An 18,423-nucleotide genomic window follows, 5' to 3' on the forward strand; every position below is an offset into this window, starting at 1 on the left:
CATAATTAATAATTTGTCTCTTCCTCTAAACCTAATGCTTAATGGTGAATAAATGCTACATTTTCCCAATCTTATATGGTGTGGAGACCTGGACGCTGATGGAGAAAATCATAAAAGAAACTAGAAGCATTCGAAATGTTACCGACGCATTTACTGTATATCCTGGACGGGGCAAGTCACCAACATAGAGGTAATTCACTGACTTGTAAAAAAACAATAGTGAGCACAACTAAACAAAGAAAATTTGAATATATAAGCCACATATTGAGATACGATAAATATCGCCTAATTCAATTGATTATCCAGGGCAAAATAGACAGCAGGCGAAGACCAGGTAGGAAAAGACACTCGTGGGATCAAAATCTGCGGAAATAATTTGGGTCCTCACAAGGAAATCACAATTTTTTACAAGAAGAAGATGATCTTTCATCTTCTATCAGAACTGGTTAAATTAGGTGGAGAACCTCTAAAGTCTAAAGCTTGTGAAAAAGCGTCAGAGGTTTGGTATGCTGTGTTAACTACAGCTTGATTTTCTCTATACAATGCTTTTACAGCATTTATGTATACACTATTTGTACCTGGTTCTTTCATAGCAACCCATAATTTCTGCAAAGGAACCAAGTTAAATGCTCTACAAAAGTCGTGTGAAGCTCCATTTCTCTTGTAGGCTCTTTTCTGTCAGTTATTTTATCGTGAATATATTGTCCACGTTTGTCCATGTCCAAAATTAAGGGTTTTATTTGGGTTTCGTATCCGACGCCCTGAAGGGCACTAAGGATTCTGAGAAAGAAGAAGATTTGGGTTTCGTGTCTATATTCTGGTGCTTCAGTGCACGAACTTAATGCAATTCAAACAGTAGAAACAAACAAAAATAACTAGAAATCAAAAGGAAAAAATGTTAAGAAAATGTTTAGTTGACCTACTTTTCCTGATAAAAGGTTCCGAAGTGCTATACATAACTCTGGTACTTCTTCCTCCAGTCCAAAAATAGGCACCATCGAAACCATAAGAATACAAATCGTCTCCTACACCGTTTCCACCCCATTTTTCGCCACCTCCAGGGTAAGGTATATACCTGAAATATCAGGAATAAAAGAAAATATTCTTAAAATCGTAGGCGCACAATTTCGGACCAATGCTTTTTAAATTCATTCATTTTTTCGAATCCTGAGAAAACTAATAAGCATTTTTGAAAAATTTAAATACAGAATGAAAGATTACACTATTACCGAGGGCTGAAAGTCCCTTAGAATAAACAAAAATTTCTTTTGAAAAAGAAATTTGAAATTAAAATTCACACTCAATTTTCTCTTCTTTTTCACCTCTGTAACTTATTAAAATAAACATTATAGAAGTTTTCCGGAACTTCCGGCCCTCGGTAATAATGTAATCTTTCATTCTGCGTTTAAATTTTTAAAAAATACTTATTACTTTTCTCAGCATTCGAAAAAAATGAATGCATTTAAAAAGCATTGGCTCGAAATTTTGCGCCTGCGCTCTGAACTAAAGAAATGTACACAAAACTGATAACATAAAATATCTGAGTATGACTCACCCTTTAGAATTGGCCCATCCTATTCTTAAATGTGGAGTCATATGTGTTGTTTGTTCTAAATGATCAACGGTAACTTCGAAGTACCATTTTTGATATATTGCGCTACCTTCTACTCTACCTACGAAGATATTTGGTCGAACGCTAAAAAAGAATTTGAATTATAATAAATATACACAAAACAATATTTTGGTAGTTTATTGATCTGGCTTTGTCTAATTCGTACGGAAATGCTGTTGGCAAACAATGACAATTTACTAATTTTATTGAGAATTAACCACAATTTTAGTTTAAAATACGTTTATTTTGACGTTTCAATTTCCACTTCGGAAATCGTTCTCAAAATCAAATTAAACAGTAACAACAAAATTTTTGAATGTCAGCCATTGGTTTTTGTCTTCGAGTTTTGTCATGACAATCTGTACATTGCACACTATTGCTCTAAAAAGATTTGTGGTTGTTGTGCTGAACTACGTACGTAGATTTTTCAGTCAGGAAAGTCTGCACTTTCTTAATCTTCGTTGTTCTTTTACTTTTCCCTGCGCAATTAGTTCCAGCAATCCATATATTTCTCTGTTCCTCATGATGTGACTGAGGTATTCAATTTTGGCCGTTATTACGGTTAACAACTCCTTTTCTTTTTGTATTAAGATGTCCTGATTAGTAACGCGGTCGGTATAAAATATCTTCAGGGCCTCATAACTCTCAGCGACTACCACCATGTCGTCCGCTTATCTGAAGTCATTAATACATTCTCCGTTAATTCGGATTCCGGCTTCAGCATCCTGCTTCTTTAAAGATTTCCTCAGAGTATATGTTGGACACTTACTCACTGCTGGACATAGATCTCTCTCATAATTTTCCATCTGTTTCGATTGTATGCCTCTTGCGTCCACTTTTTCTGAAAACAGTTTAGATCGTCAATCCATCGTATAGTGATCGTACGACTCTGCTTCGGTAGATATCATCTCTCGTTCTCCATTCCGATTCCAGTATCCGCTTTGTCTATCTGTTAGCTGTCATTCAAGATACGTGATCTGCCCCTTCCATTTCAGTGTTGCAATTCTCTCTATAATCTATAACATCAACCACTATTGATAGTCGTCGTAGCTGGCGGTTTGGGATCTTGTGTCGTAGAGAAACATTTACTAAGTTTAAATAAGACATGCACTGCACGTTAACAAAGATTTTACTTGTTAAAGGTGTTCAAAAGTATCTATTCGTTCCATAGTAATAACAGTATATTATTAATCTTTTTTCTCGATTATTAGATTTTATTGTATAGTATATAAATTACTGTAACCACTGAATAGACAGATAGTGAAAAAATAATTTTATTATTTAAATTAATGAATAATTTAGGCGATTATATAAGTAACTGTTATCCAAAAATATTCAAAACCTTAACCAAATAGCCACCTCTTTCGTTGCTGGTGACGACATCGCTGTCAACTAATGTTTACATTCAGTGCATATGGTATGCCAATAGACTGTAGTACACTTCGTCGACCATAGAGCCACACAGATCTTTTGCATTGTTCTCCTTGTCATAGTCAACGTTTCCGCGCCGTAAGTCAACACCAGCAACGCACCTTGTTTAATTTTTAATAATTACTATAATTTATGAGAATTTTAGTAATTTGGATACAAACAAATATGCCTTATTGAAAAATAAATGTAACTGTCACATAAAAAACTCGAACAAACCTTGCTACGTGGTCAACTAGTTGTGTTTGAAGTAGTAAATTTTTTCCAGGCAACAAATAATCACAGATATTGTTTTGTGAACTCCTCACCGCAACTCCGTTACCAACGCACAGAGAGCAGAGGACGTCCAGAACTTTCGGGTCTCTTCCGTGCTTCTCAAGAAGAGAGATAATAACTTTGATATGTTCATCCTACAAAACACAAGACACATTTTTATCTATTTAAATATATAGACACATATATTTATATTTAAATATATAGACACATAGATTTAAATATAAAGACACAATATACTTAAATAAAATATATAGCTAGCTCTCCTGAGGAAGTCTGTAAGACAAAAACAGCTGTCCAGGGTTGTGCATCCCTCTGAATCGAAGGCAAGCATAAACCGTCTTTTTCTTTTTTCTTCTCTTTTATATTTATAGTTACGGATTATATATGGTTGTATGTAGCGATATGCCTGAACAAATTAAAGCTAGAATCAACGCAAATGCAACAAACAACGCTCACCTCCAACGAGAACCAGATGACCGATAGCCTAAACTAAAGCCGGCCTCAAACGACTCGTGTACTTCACAAGTACAGAATTATTCGCCTACTTGGAAAGTATACGAGTTTGCGATTGCAATGACAAACAGGGTACTCACACAACGTGTACAATTTACAAGTACGCGAGCGTAAACATAAAACACCAGTAAAAAAGTCATAGATAAGGGGGTGGGGTGAAAAAGTCAACAATAGAAAAATGGCTGGAAATGCATAGTTGCATTTTAAGGTGCATGATATGCATTCAAAAGTGCATAAACATCATGTCAATATAAGTGTATTAGGGCCAGATTTTGTTACTCGGGGATTTTTGGGTCGCTGAGGACGAATACGCCATCAGAACTGACCATCGGTGCACGTGGTTTCCAGGTTCACTGCTAAGGCACGTCATCTAGAGTTTAGAGGGTTTTCGGCACTAAATTTAAGCAAACAGATTACTTGGGAGTTTTTGGGGTAGCTGAGCAAAAATACGCCATCAAAACCGACCCCCCGTGCACCTGATGCCCAAAAACCCTCCAAACTCCTGAAAATAACATGCCTTAGCAATGTGTACCAGGTGGTCGGTGGGTCGGTTCTGATGGCGTATTCGTATTCAGCGACCCCAAAAACCGCCTACTTAATCTATTTGCATGCATTCAGTGCCGAAAACCTTAAAAACCCCAGAAGATGACGTGCCTTAGAAGTGACCTTAAAAGTCCAGAAAGTGGGGTTGGATCGGTCACAAACTTCCAAAAAATAGCTCCAGTATTCCAAAGACTGGCCTAAAGTGGAATCTCCAAGGAAAAAGAAAAAGAGGTCGCCCAGCACAAACTTGGAGAAAATCAATCATGGACGAGATAAGAGTACAAGAAAAGTCTTGGAATGAGGTGAAGACCTTAGTGCAAAATAGAGCTCGATGGCATATTTTCACTGAAGCTCTATGCTCCACTCAGTAGCTAGTATTAAACAAACATGGCCTTAAAAATTCACCTTGATTTTTTAAATTTTGGCCTAACATCTCGTTTATGACATAATTTTAGGACATTAACTTCTTAGTATTAAAAAATCTACTTACCCTCATCATATTCAAAGCTTCAGGAGAATCAATCAAGACACAGTGAAGTACGTCCAACATTCCAGTACCTTCACCGGACGCTTGAGATCCCAATCTAGAAAACAGCCAGTTCAGACGGTTGGAATTGGCGAATTGTGCACAGTTGGTGTGGTTTCCCTTAATAATTGCAGCTACAACAAACAGTTTTGAATTGAAATATTAAATAAAATTCAGATCCCCATTTTAGAGTAACTATTGTACAAGGGCGGGTCAATAAGTCCTGACTTTTTGAATGAAACACAGGTTTTTATATAAAAACTTATTTTAATTTTCAACATAGTCTCCATTGAGTTCTATACATTTATGTTATCCCTATGTTCTTTTTCATTTGTTTGTGAAATGATTTCCTCATTGTAGTCAAATCTCTTTCCATTTCTTCAAGTTTGCGAACAAGAAATAGTCACTTGGGGCTAAATCTGGAGAATGAGGTGGATGAAGGAGCAATTCGTAGTCGAGCAATTCGTGATAGATTTCTGTCATGGAAACTGCAGATGTGTGCACTCTTGCATTGTACTGTTGGAAAAGAACTTTTTCTTGGCCAAATGAGGTCTCTTTTTTCAATTCCTCATTGAATCAATTCAATTGAATATTCGCCATTGATTGTTTTCCCGTTTTGAACGTAGTAAATGTGGAGTATACCGCGTACATCAAAAAACAAATTAAAGCACTCATGGGAGTGCCGACAGAAGTGAAAACTTCTCATAGTATATAAATTACGAGCTCAATGCTTTTTCCCCATCCAAAAAGAAGTGCTATATCTATATTTTATACGCGTTTCGTACGTTCTATGCTACTTAAGTATACATACACATGATACTATAAATAAGAAGATAATACATATATGGCGCATCCTGAAGGGAGGGCAACTGGAGACCGGCGCGTTCGTAATGGTTCGTAACGTCCGATTAGTTTGAATCGTTCGCGGTTGTAAGATAAGTGTATTTTATATTTTATCTTTGTAAACGTGAGATGTCTTTTATAAACAAATAACACAAAAAAGGCGTTTAATATTATTTTGCTAATTGAATAATTTCATAACAGAATGCATACAAATCCCATTTAACTTTAACAAGAATTCAAATTCAAATTGGTCTCCAGTTACGTCTTCATGCGCGAACTCGGACGTATTTGGGCTACGAGAAGATAATATCTGGTTATTTTTAGTATCATGTACATACACATAATATATATATACGTACGAAATTTAGTTCGGCAAAGTGATGACGGTCACAAACTCACTTCAAAATTTATTTCGCCGAAGCAATGACGGTCGCTAATTCAATACTTCTTCCCCATCCAAAAAGTGCACAACGATCCTCAAGAAATTTTCATTTCAAAAATGTATTTCGCCGATGCGATGACGGTCGTAAATTCGATACTTTTTCCCCATCTAAAAAGAGCACAACGTCCCTAAAGGAGTTTTCACTTCAAAAATTTATTTTCGTCGAAGCAATGACGGTCGCTAATTCAATACTTTTTCTCAATCTAAAAAGGGCAAAACGTCCCTAAAGAAGTTTTCAGTTCAAGAATTATTTCGTCGAAGCAATGACCGTCGCGATGACGGTCGCGAAATAAATCGTTTTTCTCCATCTAAAAATAGGTTTTACATTTATTTCAAATTTATATACTTCTATACAATTTATGTATACATACACATAACATAGTTACGTACAAAATTTATTTCGCCGAAGAGATGACGGTCGCTATGACGGCCGCGAAATAAATCCTTTTTCCCCATCCTAAAATAGGTTATACATTTATTTTAAATGTAGTTACTTCTATACAATTTATATATATATACATACACACAATATACCTGTATATGTACAACATTTATTTTACCGAAGCGATGACGGGCGCGAAATAAATCCTTTTTCTCCATCCAAAAATAGTTTTTACATTTATTTTAAATTTAAATACCCCTATACAATTTATATATACATACACATAATATATAGCATAAGCGATGACGGTCGCAATGACGGTCGCGATGACGGTCGCGAATTCAATGCTTTTTCCCCTATCCAAAAATCGCACAACGTCCTTAAAGAAGTTTTCACTTCAAAAAAAATATTATATAGGAAAAAATAGGATAGAAAAGGCAAGATCTGCATTTCAAAAATGGCTAAGTTATGCAAATGTCATGATTTGTCGATGTCGATACCTATAAAAATCAGGTTACTACGATGTTATATCTTTTCTATACTGTTGTACGGAGTAGAGTCGTGGACTCTTACAGACGCCACCTGCAAGAAAATTGAGGTTTTTGAAATGTGGCTTTATCGTCAAATCCTGAAGATATCTTATGCCGACCACATTACTAATCAGGGTGTTTTGCTGAGAATGTAAAAAGAAGAAGAGCTGTTAATCACAATAAAAACACCCAAAATCGAATACCTCGGTTACATCACGAGGAACAGTGAAAGATATGGACTGCTGCAACTAATCTTGCAGGGAAAAGTAGAAGGAAAGCGAGGACCAGGAAGGCGAAGGATTTCCTGGCTGAAAAACCTACTTACGTGGTTCAACACAACAACCACAAATCTTTTAGAGCAGCAGTGTGCAAAGTACAGATTGCCATGATGGTCGCCAACATCCGAAATGGATAGGCACTACAAGAAGAAGAAGATCCAAAAAACGGTCACCATGACTTTATTGGCTGACAAACCCACCTTTACCTTATTTGGCGTCGATTCTGTCATAATAAAATACTATGAATACGGTCGATGAATAGGGTTCACATTATTTGAGTCCAGCATTCCAGCATTTCAGTTTTACAAGTAAAGCGGTGTAAAACCACTAGAATAATGTGAACCTGTTGCAATGAAATATTCAAACGATCAATCCCGTCCAGTTGACTGGAATGATGGTCTATTTTTCATTCCAATAAAGAACTTGCACATGAAAATATTTTTGCATAAAATTGTTAATTTATGTTTAAAAATGTTATGTTCAAAATATTACGTCTTAACAATGAATAGTGTACGTACAACAACTGATAATAGTTCAGCGCTCAAAATTTCCGTTTCAAACAACTTTAAAAGCGCGAGCTGGGGTCTGACGTCACCAACCATTGCGTTCCCGTTCGCCTGTTCGGTGAGCTATTGCATTGAATGCATTTTGTCATTGTTAGTTGTGCGTGTCGAATAACTGTATTGTTTGCTCGGTGTTTATATTATTGTATTTAGTGTACAATATACTTTATCAAAATGGAAAACAAATCTGCGTAATATAAGTACTATATTAGTGCCGGAACGCCAAAATACAACTGTCAGAATATCCAACAAATATTTTTTACTCTACCAGTAGAACCAAACCTCGATTGAAATGGCTAAAGGCATGCAGGCGAGATAAAAAAGGATATTTCACAAAGTAACAAAGGTCTTTATGTTTGTGGGGATCAATTCACATCTACTAAGCTTCAATACGAAAACTATTAATGATATTATCATACAATTTCTTAAAGATTCTAAAATAAAAATTTAATATGACATATTCAATCTTCAACTTTCAAATATCTGTGGCAAAAAGTTTATCTAATGCCATCCCCTCTTTGTGAACACACACACACTTCGATGTGAGTATTTATCTAATTCGGTACCTAATAAATAAGACATTTTCTATTAAAAAAAAATATTAGGTAGTTGTCGTTCCATTAAATGTGCCTACTTAAACTTGTTTATTCGTTGCAATTGGAAAAAGACATGGATAACTATATAAATTCAAGATTATGAGTGGTCCCAAAATTATTACGTCAGATGTTGTCCCACACATATTTGACTGTTAACCAGACAGAAAACGAACTGTTTCTCAGCCCATGAGGGAAGCAGCCCTTAAAAGGGTTAAACAACAGCTTCTTGAAGATGCCGCTTCTAAATCTAAGTCTGTTCTAGAGGACAATGATGATAAGAGACAGTGTGATCCTAGTTTCACAAACTTAGCTCAACCAGAACCTGAATTAAACCAACCAGCTTTACCTCAAAAACTGAATAATGCATCAACGCAGACTCGCATCAAAATCAGAAGTAAAGTTATTCAGTGGAAATTTTAAAGGAGTTTTATAGTCGGGTTGTCGCCATTGAAAATAATAAGGATGCAGGAACTTCACCTATAAAAGACTTTCAAACATCATTTGAAGATACAAAAAGTGAATCAGGACGTTCTGTATTTGAAGATAAGAGTGAATATAGTGGTAGTGATCACTATTGGTACAATGAAAGTGAATCTTTATCTTGTGATGAAGATGCGAAAGAAAAGGAAGTAATAAAATTGAAAATGTTGTCTCTGAAGTTTACGTGTACAGTGATGAAGTTACAATACAGACCTAGATTGTATACGTTTCAATTAATGGAAAAATATTGTAAAACACAAACAATGCATCTATTTTTAACTCTAAAAAGGATAAGAACAGGACACACATTTATGTCTTTTGGAGATGATTTCGGCATAAGCGAAAGCAATGCTTTGAGAATATTTGCAAAATTTGTTCCATTAATTAGTAAATATTTAAGATCTTGTATTTTTTATCCCCAAGTTGGTCCAGTTAAATTAAACTTACCCTTAGCATTTCAATTAAAGGCGATTAAAATGTACTATACAATCCCCAGAATAGCCTAATCGCTTTCTTTTGAAAAACCCTCGTGAGTAATAGTATCTACTTATGCGTTTTAAGCACTTAAAAGTAGCAATTTCTATAGATTTAAAAATTTTACTTTGAAACTAAATATACTGATTGTAGAACTATTAGTCCTGTCGCCAGGGGGGGTACAACGGCCTCGTTAATTCAGATGGACTTACCCAAATTTTTTTTATGTATTTTGACCCGTAGAACACGAATTTTTTGGGTAACAGTTGATCCGGATGTCGATAAGATTGTTATAGACCAAGAACTTGAGGAATCAAATAACAGCGATTTTTGGCAAAACAAAACAATATTTTGTATTTTTTGGGTCATTTTAAGCAAAAAATATTTCTACAAGTTTTTTAGTAGGATGCACAGTTTTCGAGATAAACGCGGTTGAACTTTCAAAAAATCGAAAAACTGCAATTTTTAAACCCGAATAACTTTTGATTAAAAAATAAAATAGCAATTCTGCTTAGCGCCTTTGAAAGTTCAAGTCAAATTATGTCGGTTTTGATTATTTGCATTGCTAAAAATATATTGTGTTATTGCTAAACAAAGCTACAAACAACTAGTGCGTGAGTGATGTTTCTATGATTTCTCATTTAAAATCGAACGAGTAGGTAGAATAGGTACTAGTGCAATCAAGACTATTTCTACGTTACATGCGTTAAAACGCATGTAAAAGCACGGGAAACCCTACGTGTTTATAGCTTTGTTAAACAATAAAAAAATAAATTTTTACCAATGCAAATAATCAAAACCGATATAATTTGACTTAAACTTTCAAATGCGGTAAGCAGACTTGCTATTTTATTTTTTAATCAAAAGTTATTCGGGTTCAAAAATTGCAATTTTTCGATTTTTTTAAAGTTCAACCGCGTTTATCTCGAAAACTGTGCATCCTACGAAAAAACTTGTAGAAATATTTTTTACTTAAAATGGCCCAAAAAATACAAAATATTGTTTTGTTTTGCCAAAAATCGCTGTTATTTGATTCCTCAAGTTCTTGGTCTATAACAATCTTATCGACATCCGGATCAACTGTTACCCAAAAAATTCGTGTTCTACGGGTCAAAATACATAAAAAAAACTTGAGTAAGTCCATCTGAATTAACGAGGCCGTTGTACCCCCCCTGGCGACAGGACTATATGCAAGAATACAAATAATATCTGGTAATTTCCAATTAAATGCGGACAAAATGTTATATACAATCCGCGTAATACTCTAATCGCATTTTTAACCGGGCTCGACTCGTAGCCCGGTTGTGGTCGTGACGTCAGACCAATAAAAAGACGTTCAAGCGCCTCCTAAGAAATTTGAATTTTATAGCATTTTCAAAACCTCATAATAAGCGTATGCATTAAGAATATTTGGTTTTTTTTACGTGCAAGCGTTTTAAGGTCATGTTATCTTATGTTTTTTAATATTTAAAAATTTATGCAAGTTCCCTATTCATCCATTCCAGCGCCACTGGAATAGTGTGGCCAAGCCAGTGCTTGATTATTGCATTAAAGCATTGTCACTATAGTGTTACCGATCTTACAGCTTTTGAACGACTGGAATAATGGGGACGATATGATCCAGTACAGCACTGTGCTGGATTAACTTGCTAGATCACTGGGCAGGAATAATGTGAATTGGACAATTTATGCAAATATTTATTAATACGAAGTCATGGAAACTCACCTAACAATTGATATAAGTACACTCCGATCATCTCCCAACTCTGATCACCAGCTAGTTGCGCCAGGAAGCCCTGAGAAGTAATGACATTAATTTTATCGATAGCTTCCAAAATCAAATTTAAAATCCCTTCTTCCTGGAACAAATCCTGTCGATTTCTCAAGGCTCTGAGTTTGTTCTGTTTTTCTTCGTGTTCTAAAATAGAAATATTAAATTAGATGTAGTTAGATATATTATACCTCATTTTTAATCTACGAGGAGTAATTCAAATTTATCACACTGCAATGCTTGTTTGTAATTGGTCAATTGCAGGCAAGTCTACTGCAGTAAATTATGAAATTTTGACACTATTGACATTTAAAATTCATAGGTTAAGTTATATCGGTATATTTTGTGTTAAAAACATACAGGGTGATTGATTAGTAGGGTAAAGCTCAATAGCTCCGCTATAGTAATAGATATCAATAAAAGTTAATAACAAAAATTTTAGCCACCTTTGAGCTTCACATTACAAAATTAGTTAGAATGTTACAGGGTGTTTGATAACACAGTGGCAGACCAAACTTATGTTTTTTTAAATGGAACACCCTATATTTTATTTTAAATTCGAAATGCTGTTAACTTCTCCATCACAAAAATATAAAGGGTTATGTTATACAGGGTATTTACAAAGTTATAACCAATTTTATATGAAAATCGTAACAAGTTCAACTCCCTGTATAAATAAAAATAAGCAAAACAACGCCATATTTTTTAACGTATTGTCAAAATTTTCAAGAGTGGTCGATATTGCTAATTTTCTTTATATCAAATACAGGGTGAGTCAAAACGCAAGTACATTATTTTCTCAGTAATTTTAAATGGAACACCCTGTATTTTATATCACTATTGAAAAGTACCATTACCGTACTTTAATTTTTAGATAACATTCCCTATGTCTAAATTTATTAGTTTTCGAGGTAGTTTCATTTTTCAATGGACCAGTAGCGTGGCCACCCAAATCACCAGAATTTAAAAAACTGGACCGATTTTTTTTGGGGTTACGTTAATAATGAAGTTTATAAAATACCTCCAACAACAAGGGATGAGATGAAAAATAGAATACAAAGTGTATTTCGATGTGTTAATTTACAAATGCTCCGTAGAGTAAGTAGCTCATTCAATGATCGTTTTTAGGCGTACATAAATGTGTTAGGAGATAATTTTGAACACCTTATGTAATTAAATATTAAAAATATTTTATTAAAAGTAGCTTCTAATTTTTTCAAACATGTTTTTTTGCAAAATGTATTACTGATAAATTATGTTTCGTTCTTTATTTGTTACATTGTTACATTTACATACAAAAGTAGTGTTTAATTGTCTTCACAAAATATTGTATTTTGTGTTTGTGTGTTTTTTTGTAAAATTTATTACTAATTTTCTTTGTTTATTTGTTGAATTTACATAAAAAGATAGTTTTTAATTGTTTCAAAAATGTTGCATGTAGTGGTTGTGTTTTTGTTTGTAAAATGTATTACTAATAAATTATTTTTATTTCTTTATTTGCTACAGTGTTACATTGATTACCGGATTGATAATCGGTAATCTTCAATTGTCAATTCAGTCATGGCTTACTTAAAATTTAGATAAATTTAAACACCTAAAATAATTTGTTCTGAAAAATGAAAATATCTCGAAAACTAATAAATTTGGGCATAAAGAATGTTATATAAAAATTAAAGTACGTTAATGTTACTTTTCAATAATGATATAAAATACAGGGTGTTCCATTTAACATTACTGAGAAAATAATGTACTTGCGTTTTGACTCACCCTGTATTTGATATAAAGAAAATTAGCAATATCAATTTTTCTTAAAAATTTTGACAATAAATAAAAAAATATGGCATTAATAAACCATTGCTGTTGTGCTTATTTTTATTTATACAGGGAGTTGAACTTGTTACGATTTTCATACAAAATTGGTTATAACTTTGTAAATACCCTGTATAACATTACAAACCTTTATATTTTTGGTGATGGAGAAGTTAACAGGATTTCGAATATAAAATAAAATATAGGGTGTTCCATTTAAAAAAAACATAAGTTTGGTCTGCCACTGTGTTATCGAACACCCTGTAACATTCTAACTAATTTTCTAACTAATAATCAATCACCCTGTATATAGATAAATAAAATCTTAGGATCCTGATAAGCAAATAACAGCCGTTTGTGAAGATTGTCCATTCAATCTGTGAAGTTGTCCGATACTGATTACTGGATTACCGTCGAAGACCGACATGGTCAACCAAAAAAGAAGATGAATATGATGATTTTTCTAGTGAAATTATTGGGTGTGAATCTGTCTTTTGAGTTTACTCCTCCTTGTTTAGAAACAGGGTATAGATATATTAGTAATGGTGATTCTTACCCATGTCATCTTCCGGCTGGGCAAAATAATTGATCAAATCCTCTAAGCACATAACCATTTCGTTCAAATTAACGTGAAGGAAGAACAAAGAGTGTCTGCGATTGCTTTGGAGTTGTTCTAAACCACTAAAAACAAATATATTATAAAGTTATATATACAACTACAAATATAGAAAAAAGAGAAAATTGCCTATATGTCGGAATGCAGAATCCTTGGTGACTATCTATTGCCTGAGCTTTTTACAAATTTATAAAGCATACAAGCCAATAAATAGCGGACAATACATTCATCACCTGCCCGCTTATCTAGATAAAATTCCAACAGAATTCTGCATCCTTAGTACTCAAAGATGAGTAAAATAAAATAAGGAAAAACAGCTTTAAATTTAATTCGATTCGGGGGCCACTACCATCGGCTGACTTAGGTTTATTCTTCTTTTCAGAGTTTTCAGAGCCGCCTGTGGTGTATCCCAAATGGTGGTGGTGTATCCCAAAGTAAATCTAAAGCTGTCTTTCCTTAAATATAAAGAAATTTATTAATATGGATAACGAATATGTTTGTATGGCACCGATGGTAGGATAAACTAGAATAGTGCGACGCCACAGAAAAGATAAAACACTGAACAAAGAATTACCGAAACTAACAGAAACATCCATATCAAGACAATTTTATAGAACAGACATTGGAATATTAAGAGTAAACAATAGCGCGTCATTAATATTTTTGTTTTTCGAAAGTTCTGCGAACTTTCAACAGTGAGGCAACAGTGCGTCGGTAATTCGACACTGGCAGTGACATTTATACCATCAAAAACAATAATTTTTATACACATAGGCGCGAAATGTTGCCGAGTCAGTCACGTTCGATTTCTTGTTATAGAAAATCGATTTTTAATAGATCCAATGTGACACAAAATCTAGGCATGGGATAAAAAAGTTTATTTGAAGAAAGTGTATTTTTTGTTCTTCTCAATGGCGGTACAGGCTCCTTTTTGCAATATTTTATTTAGTTATAGAGTAATTTCCACATACTAACACATTTCTGAAATTGGGCTCTGTACCGCCATCCTCTATTATATTACGAATATGTATACCAAATATCTCGACAAAATATTCAAAATTACAGCCGCAATCTTGGACCGCGTTTGTTGCTACCTGTTGATCGCTACTGTATTCTCTTAATATATACTGTTAAGCTCCTTGACATTTTACGATCAATGTGACAGTAGGAGATTCGATTTTCAGGAAGCAAAATACGGATGAACAGAGAAATTTTGTATTCAAATAAAGATTAGGGTATCAAAGCATATTTGAAATAGCCAAAAGCATAAACCGTTTTCGCAAAAAAAAACGAAGGAATAGAAAGCCTTAATATTGTTCTGAAGCTATTTCTTTGTGTCATCTATGTAATTAGGAAATAAGCCACAATTTAAGTTGAAAGATGATTATATTGAAGTTTCGACTTCTACTTCGGAGGTCGTTATCGAAATACAAAATATTAGAATAGTAAAATAGAAAGACTTACTTTATAAATTGTGTGAAAAGTGAACTGCATTTACGGATAACTCTAGCAGTTCTGGATTCTTCTTCTTGTGACCTACTGAAGTCTAAACCGTCGTCCATTTTGCCTTCTTCGTGTAGTACGGCTTGTTTTTCTTCGACTTTACCAACTCCTTTTTTCTTTGTTTCATATGCCTAAAAAAGAAAAGTCATTTAGTCTCTAACTTTTTAAAGTAATGATAAAATGAGTTTATCATTTTAAAAACTCACTTATTTATGAATGTGATCTTTATTATGAATGTATTTATGATAAGATAGCGACTTTAGTGAATTTTCCATATGACATTTCGGTAGTCCTAACCTTTATTACCGAGTTACAGTGCTTGAAGTGACGCTACTTTTGTGATTTTGATAAAGAATGGATTCAAAGCAATTTTGTGTGTTGATTTATCAGTTGGATAGTTATTCGAAAAGGAACCAAGCGACAAATTCGAGAATATTAAGAAACTACCACCAACCGATTTCTACTGGAGTATATTGAATATTCTAAAAATATCTAAGCCCCAGAACGACTCCAACGACATCTATTAACAAGAACACCAAGCTCCAACAACAACGATTTATAATTTAAACTAAACTTCTAACGTAATTTTCTCCGAACTACTAAATAGGCGCTTGGTTCCTTTTGGAATAACTCTATCCAGTTATTTTATGAGAAAAATGCCGTCCAAACTTAGCAATGGCTCAAAAAGTGTTATCTGGATTACAATCATTAAACGGTGCGGGCGGCGGTTTAGTGAATTCAAACGCGGTCGTACCAACACCAATGATGCTGAGCGCTCTGGAACGCCAAATGATGCAGTTATTCCCGAACATCGAAAAAAAAAACGGTGAATATTATTATGGAAAACCGCAAATTGAACTTTTAAGAGATAGCTGACACCAGACCAAAAACAATGACGAATTGATGAATTTCGACGTTGTTTAATCGAAAAAGTCGGAGTTTTTACGTCGGTATGTCACAATGGATAAAACATGGATTCATCACTTCAATCAGGAATCAAATCGACAGTCCTCTCATTGGACAGCTCCCGAAGAAAGCCGTATAAAACGACTAAAGATGCAACAAACCGCCGGAAGGTTTATGGCCTCTGTATTTTGGGACCTGCAACGAGTTATTTTCATTGGCTGTTTGAAACATGGAAAATAAACAATAGCGACTATTATTACTGGCTTAGTGGAGCGTTTGAAGACCGAAATCGTAAAGAAAGAGCCTCTTTTTTTGTTGAAGAAAAAAAAAAGAATGTGTGTGTACTTTGTACACTTACTTTGTACGTAAGAAGTTATACTTTTATTATATTATTTCAACGAAATAAATATAACTTTAAACAGTTTATTAAACTAATTTTAATACTTACCACTTTCAAAAAATTTTTATTACAACAATACCAAAAATAAAAAAAAAAGAATATGAATTGTCCGGATTTGAACGCGGGACCTAGTCGAATGATCTACCAATGACCTACCACGGCTCTGTATACATCGCTTCTCGGACATAATTACAATCACGGTGACAAATAGATCAAGTAAAGTATAAAATAAAAATGTTTTAATAATACTTATTATCTTACTCCCGAGGAAGATAAATCCAAAGACACAAAAATTATAATAAATATATTTACTAAAAACACCAATATATTCGTTTTGCATCTTATTTGCGCTGATACATATCTACATAAATTGAAAGATTTAGCATCCATCCTGTCTGTGTGCGCATGCGAGCAGAATGATAAAAATTCACTCCCAATCGCGCCTAAAGAAGTATAACTTCAAAAATTGTTGTTTCACCAAGACAATGCACCGTGTCACAAGTCGATGAAAATAATTGCAAAAATGAACGAATTGGCCTTTGAATTGCCTCCGCAGCGACCGTATAGTCCAGATCTGGCCCCCGGCGATTACCACTCTTTTTCCAATCTAAAAAAAATGCTCCATGGCAAAAGATATCGTTCCGATTAGGAAGTAATCGCCGAAACTGAAACCTATTTTGAAGGCAAAGATAAATCGTTTTACAAGGATGGTATCGAAAAATCAATATTAAAATGATTGTATCGGCGCTCAAGGAGATTATTTTGATAAACAAAGAATATTTTTTTGCAAAAAAATGTTGTTTTACTAGTCAGGTCTGGGACTTATTGACCGAAGTAATAGAACAGATGTAGAACATGTATAACAAAACTTACGAAAATCTATATTGAATAATTACCTTGTAGGAAAGCCATAGGCCGGTTTCAGAGTGTTGCACAATTACAGTTGAATCACCATACTTTATAATCGGTGACCCGATAATTTCCAAATCTTTATCTTCTAGCACAACCTTCTGGTCATCTTTCTCTTGTCGTAGGCAGAACGCCGTGGTCGCAGTATTAGCTTCGTCTCTATAAAACGGAATAGGGTACATTAAATATTATGTTTATACATAATTGCCACATTGCCACATTTAAGCCGCCATTGATTGTAATGAAAATTGTTTTATCGAATTTTAACGAAAATCGTTTTAAAAAAGCGAAGACGATCTTGATGATACCTAATTTGGTCTTAAAAATGCTATGGAACCAGGGAGGCACTTTTTGCGTTAAATATCCTATTACAAAAATGCTGTGATAAAAGAAAAGATGTATTTGCATGCTTCGTGGAATTATAAAAGGCATTCGATAAAATGCAGTATGTAAAATTAATGCAGATGCTAAAAAATAGGAATATATGATAAATGAAGGGTTAGGGGAAGAACCGTGAACGTCTATCTGCAAGCATTTTCGGTAAAATGAGAAACAAAGTTTTATTCATTATCATCCTTATTTCCCCTTGGCCATTGACAGGTTGGTAGTACTCTTTCTAAGCTAGCAGATTGTACAAAAATCGCAAAATGACCAAAAATTGGCACTGATCGTTTTTCCCTCTGACCCTTCAAATATATTCGTGTCAATAAAAATTTATACTGGAATGAAACTGCTATCGTAAAACTTGGAGATAAGTACACTGACGAGATCTCCATATAAAGAGGAGTCAGGCAAGGTTGCATTTTGTCCCCAACATTGTTCAATATTTACTCGGTTATTTGAAAAGGTATTTAAAAATGCACTTGATGAGAGACAGTCATGCCATATGGTATAAAAATCAAGGGGGAACTACTTAATATAATTTGCAATACTTATCTCAATTTAGAAACAAGACAAAGAATGGTTAAGTAGTATGTTTGGTCTGTACTTTGTATGATGCAGAAATATGGACACTAAAAGTAT

The 18,423-nt window shown here is 34.1% G+C and overlaps 1 protein-coding gene across 7 annotated transcripts in view; it reads right to left on the minus strand.

Moving 5' to 3' along the window:
- Nucleotides 1-18,423, minus strand: part of LOC126891831 (ryanodine receptor) — a 285,318-nt gene that overhangs the window by 234,839 nt on the left and 32,056 nt on the right. For all 7 annotated transcript variants that reach the window (XM_050661137.1, XM_050661140.1, XM_050661136.1 and 4 more), the window contains 8 exons: nucleotides 17,388-17,559; nucleotides 15,147-15,316; nucleotides 13,623-13,747; nucleotides 11,213-11,404; nucleotides 4,863-5,032; nucleotides 3,260-3,450; nucleotides 1,556-1,696; nucleotides 924-1,075 (listed from right to left, as the gene is read on the minus strand). In XM_050661137.1, coding sequence (XP_050517094.1) covers nucleotides 924-1,075; nucleotides 1,556-1,696; nucleotides 3,260-3,450; nucleotides 4,863-5,032; nucleotides 11,213-11,404; nucleotides 13,623-13,747; nucleotides 15,147-15,316; nucleotides 17,388-17,559 — 1,313 coding nt within the window. The remainder of the gene's footprint in view (nucleotides 1-923; nucleotides 1,076-1,555; nucleotides 1,697-3,259; nucleotides 3,451-4,862; nucleotides 5,033-11,212; nucleotides 11,405-13,622; nucleotides 13,748-15,146; nucleotides 15,317-17,387; nucleotides 17,560-18,423) is intronic.

Source organism: Diabrotica virgifera, chromosome 9, assembly GCF_917563875.1.
Source record: "Diabrotica virgifera virgifera chromosome 9, PGI_DIABVI_V3a".
NCBI classification, from domain to species: domain Eukaryota; kingdom Metazoa; phylum Arthropoda; class Insecta; order Coleoptera; family Chrysomelidae; genus Diabrotica; species Diabrotica virgifera.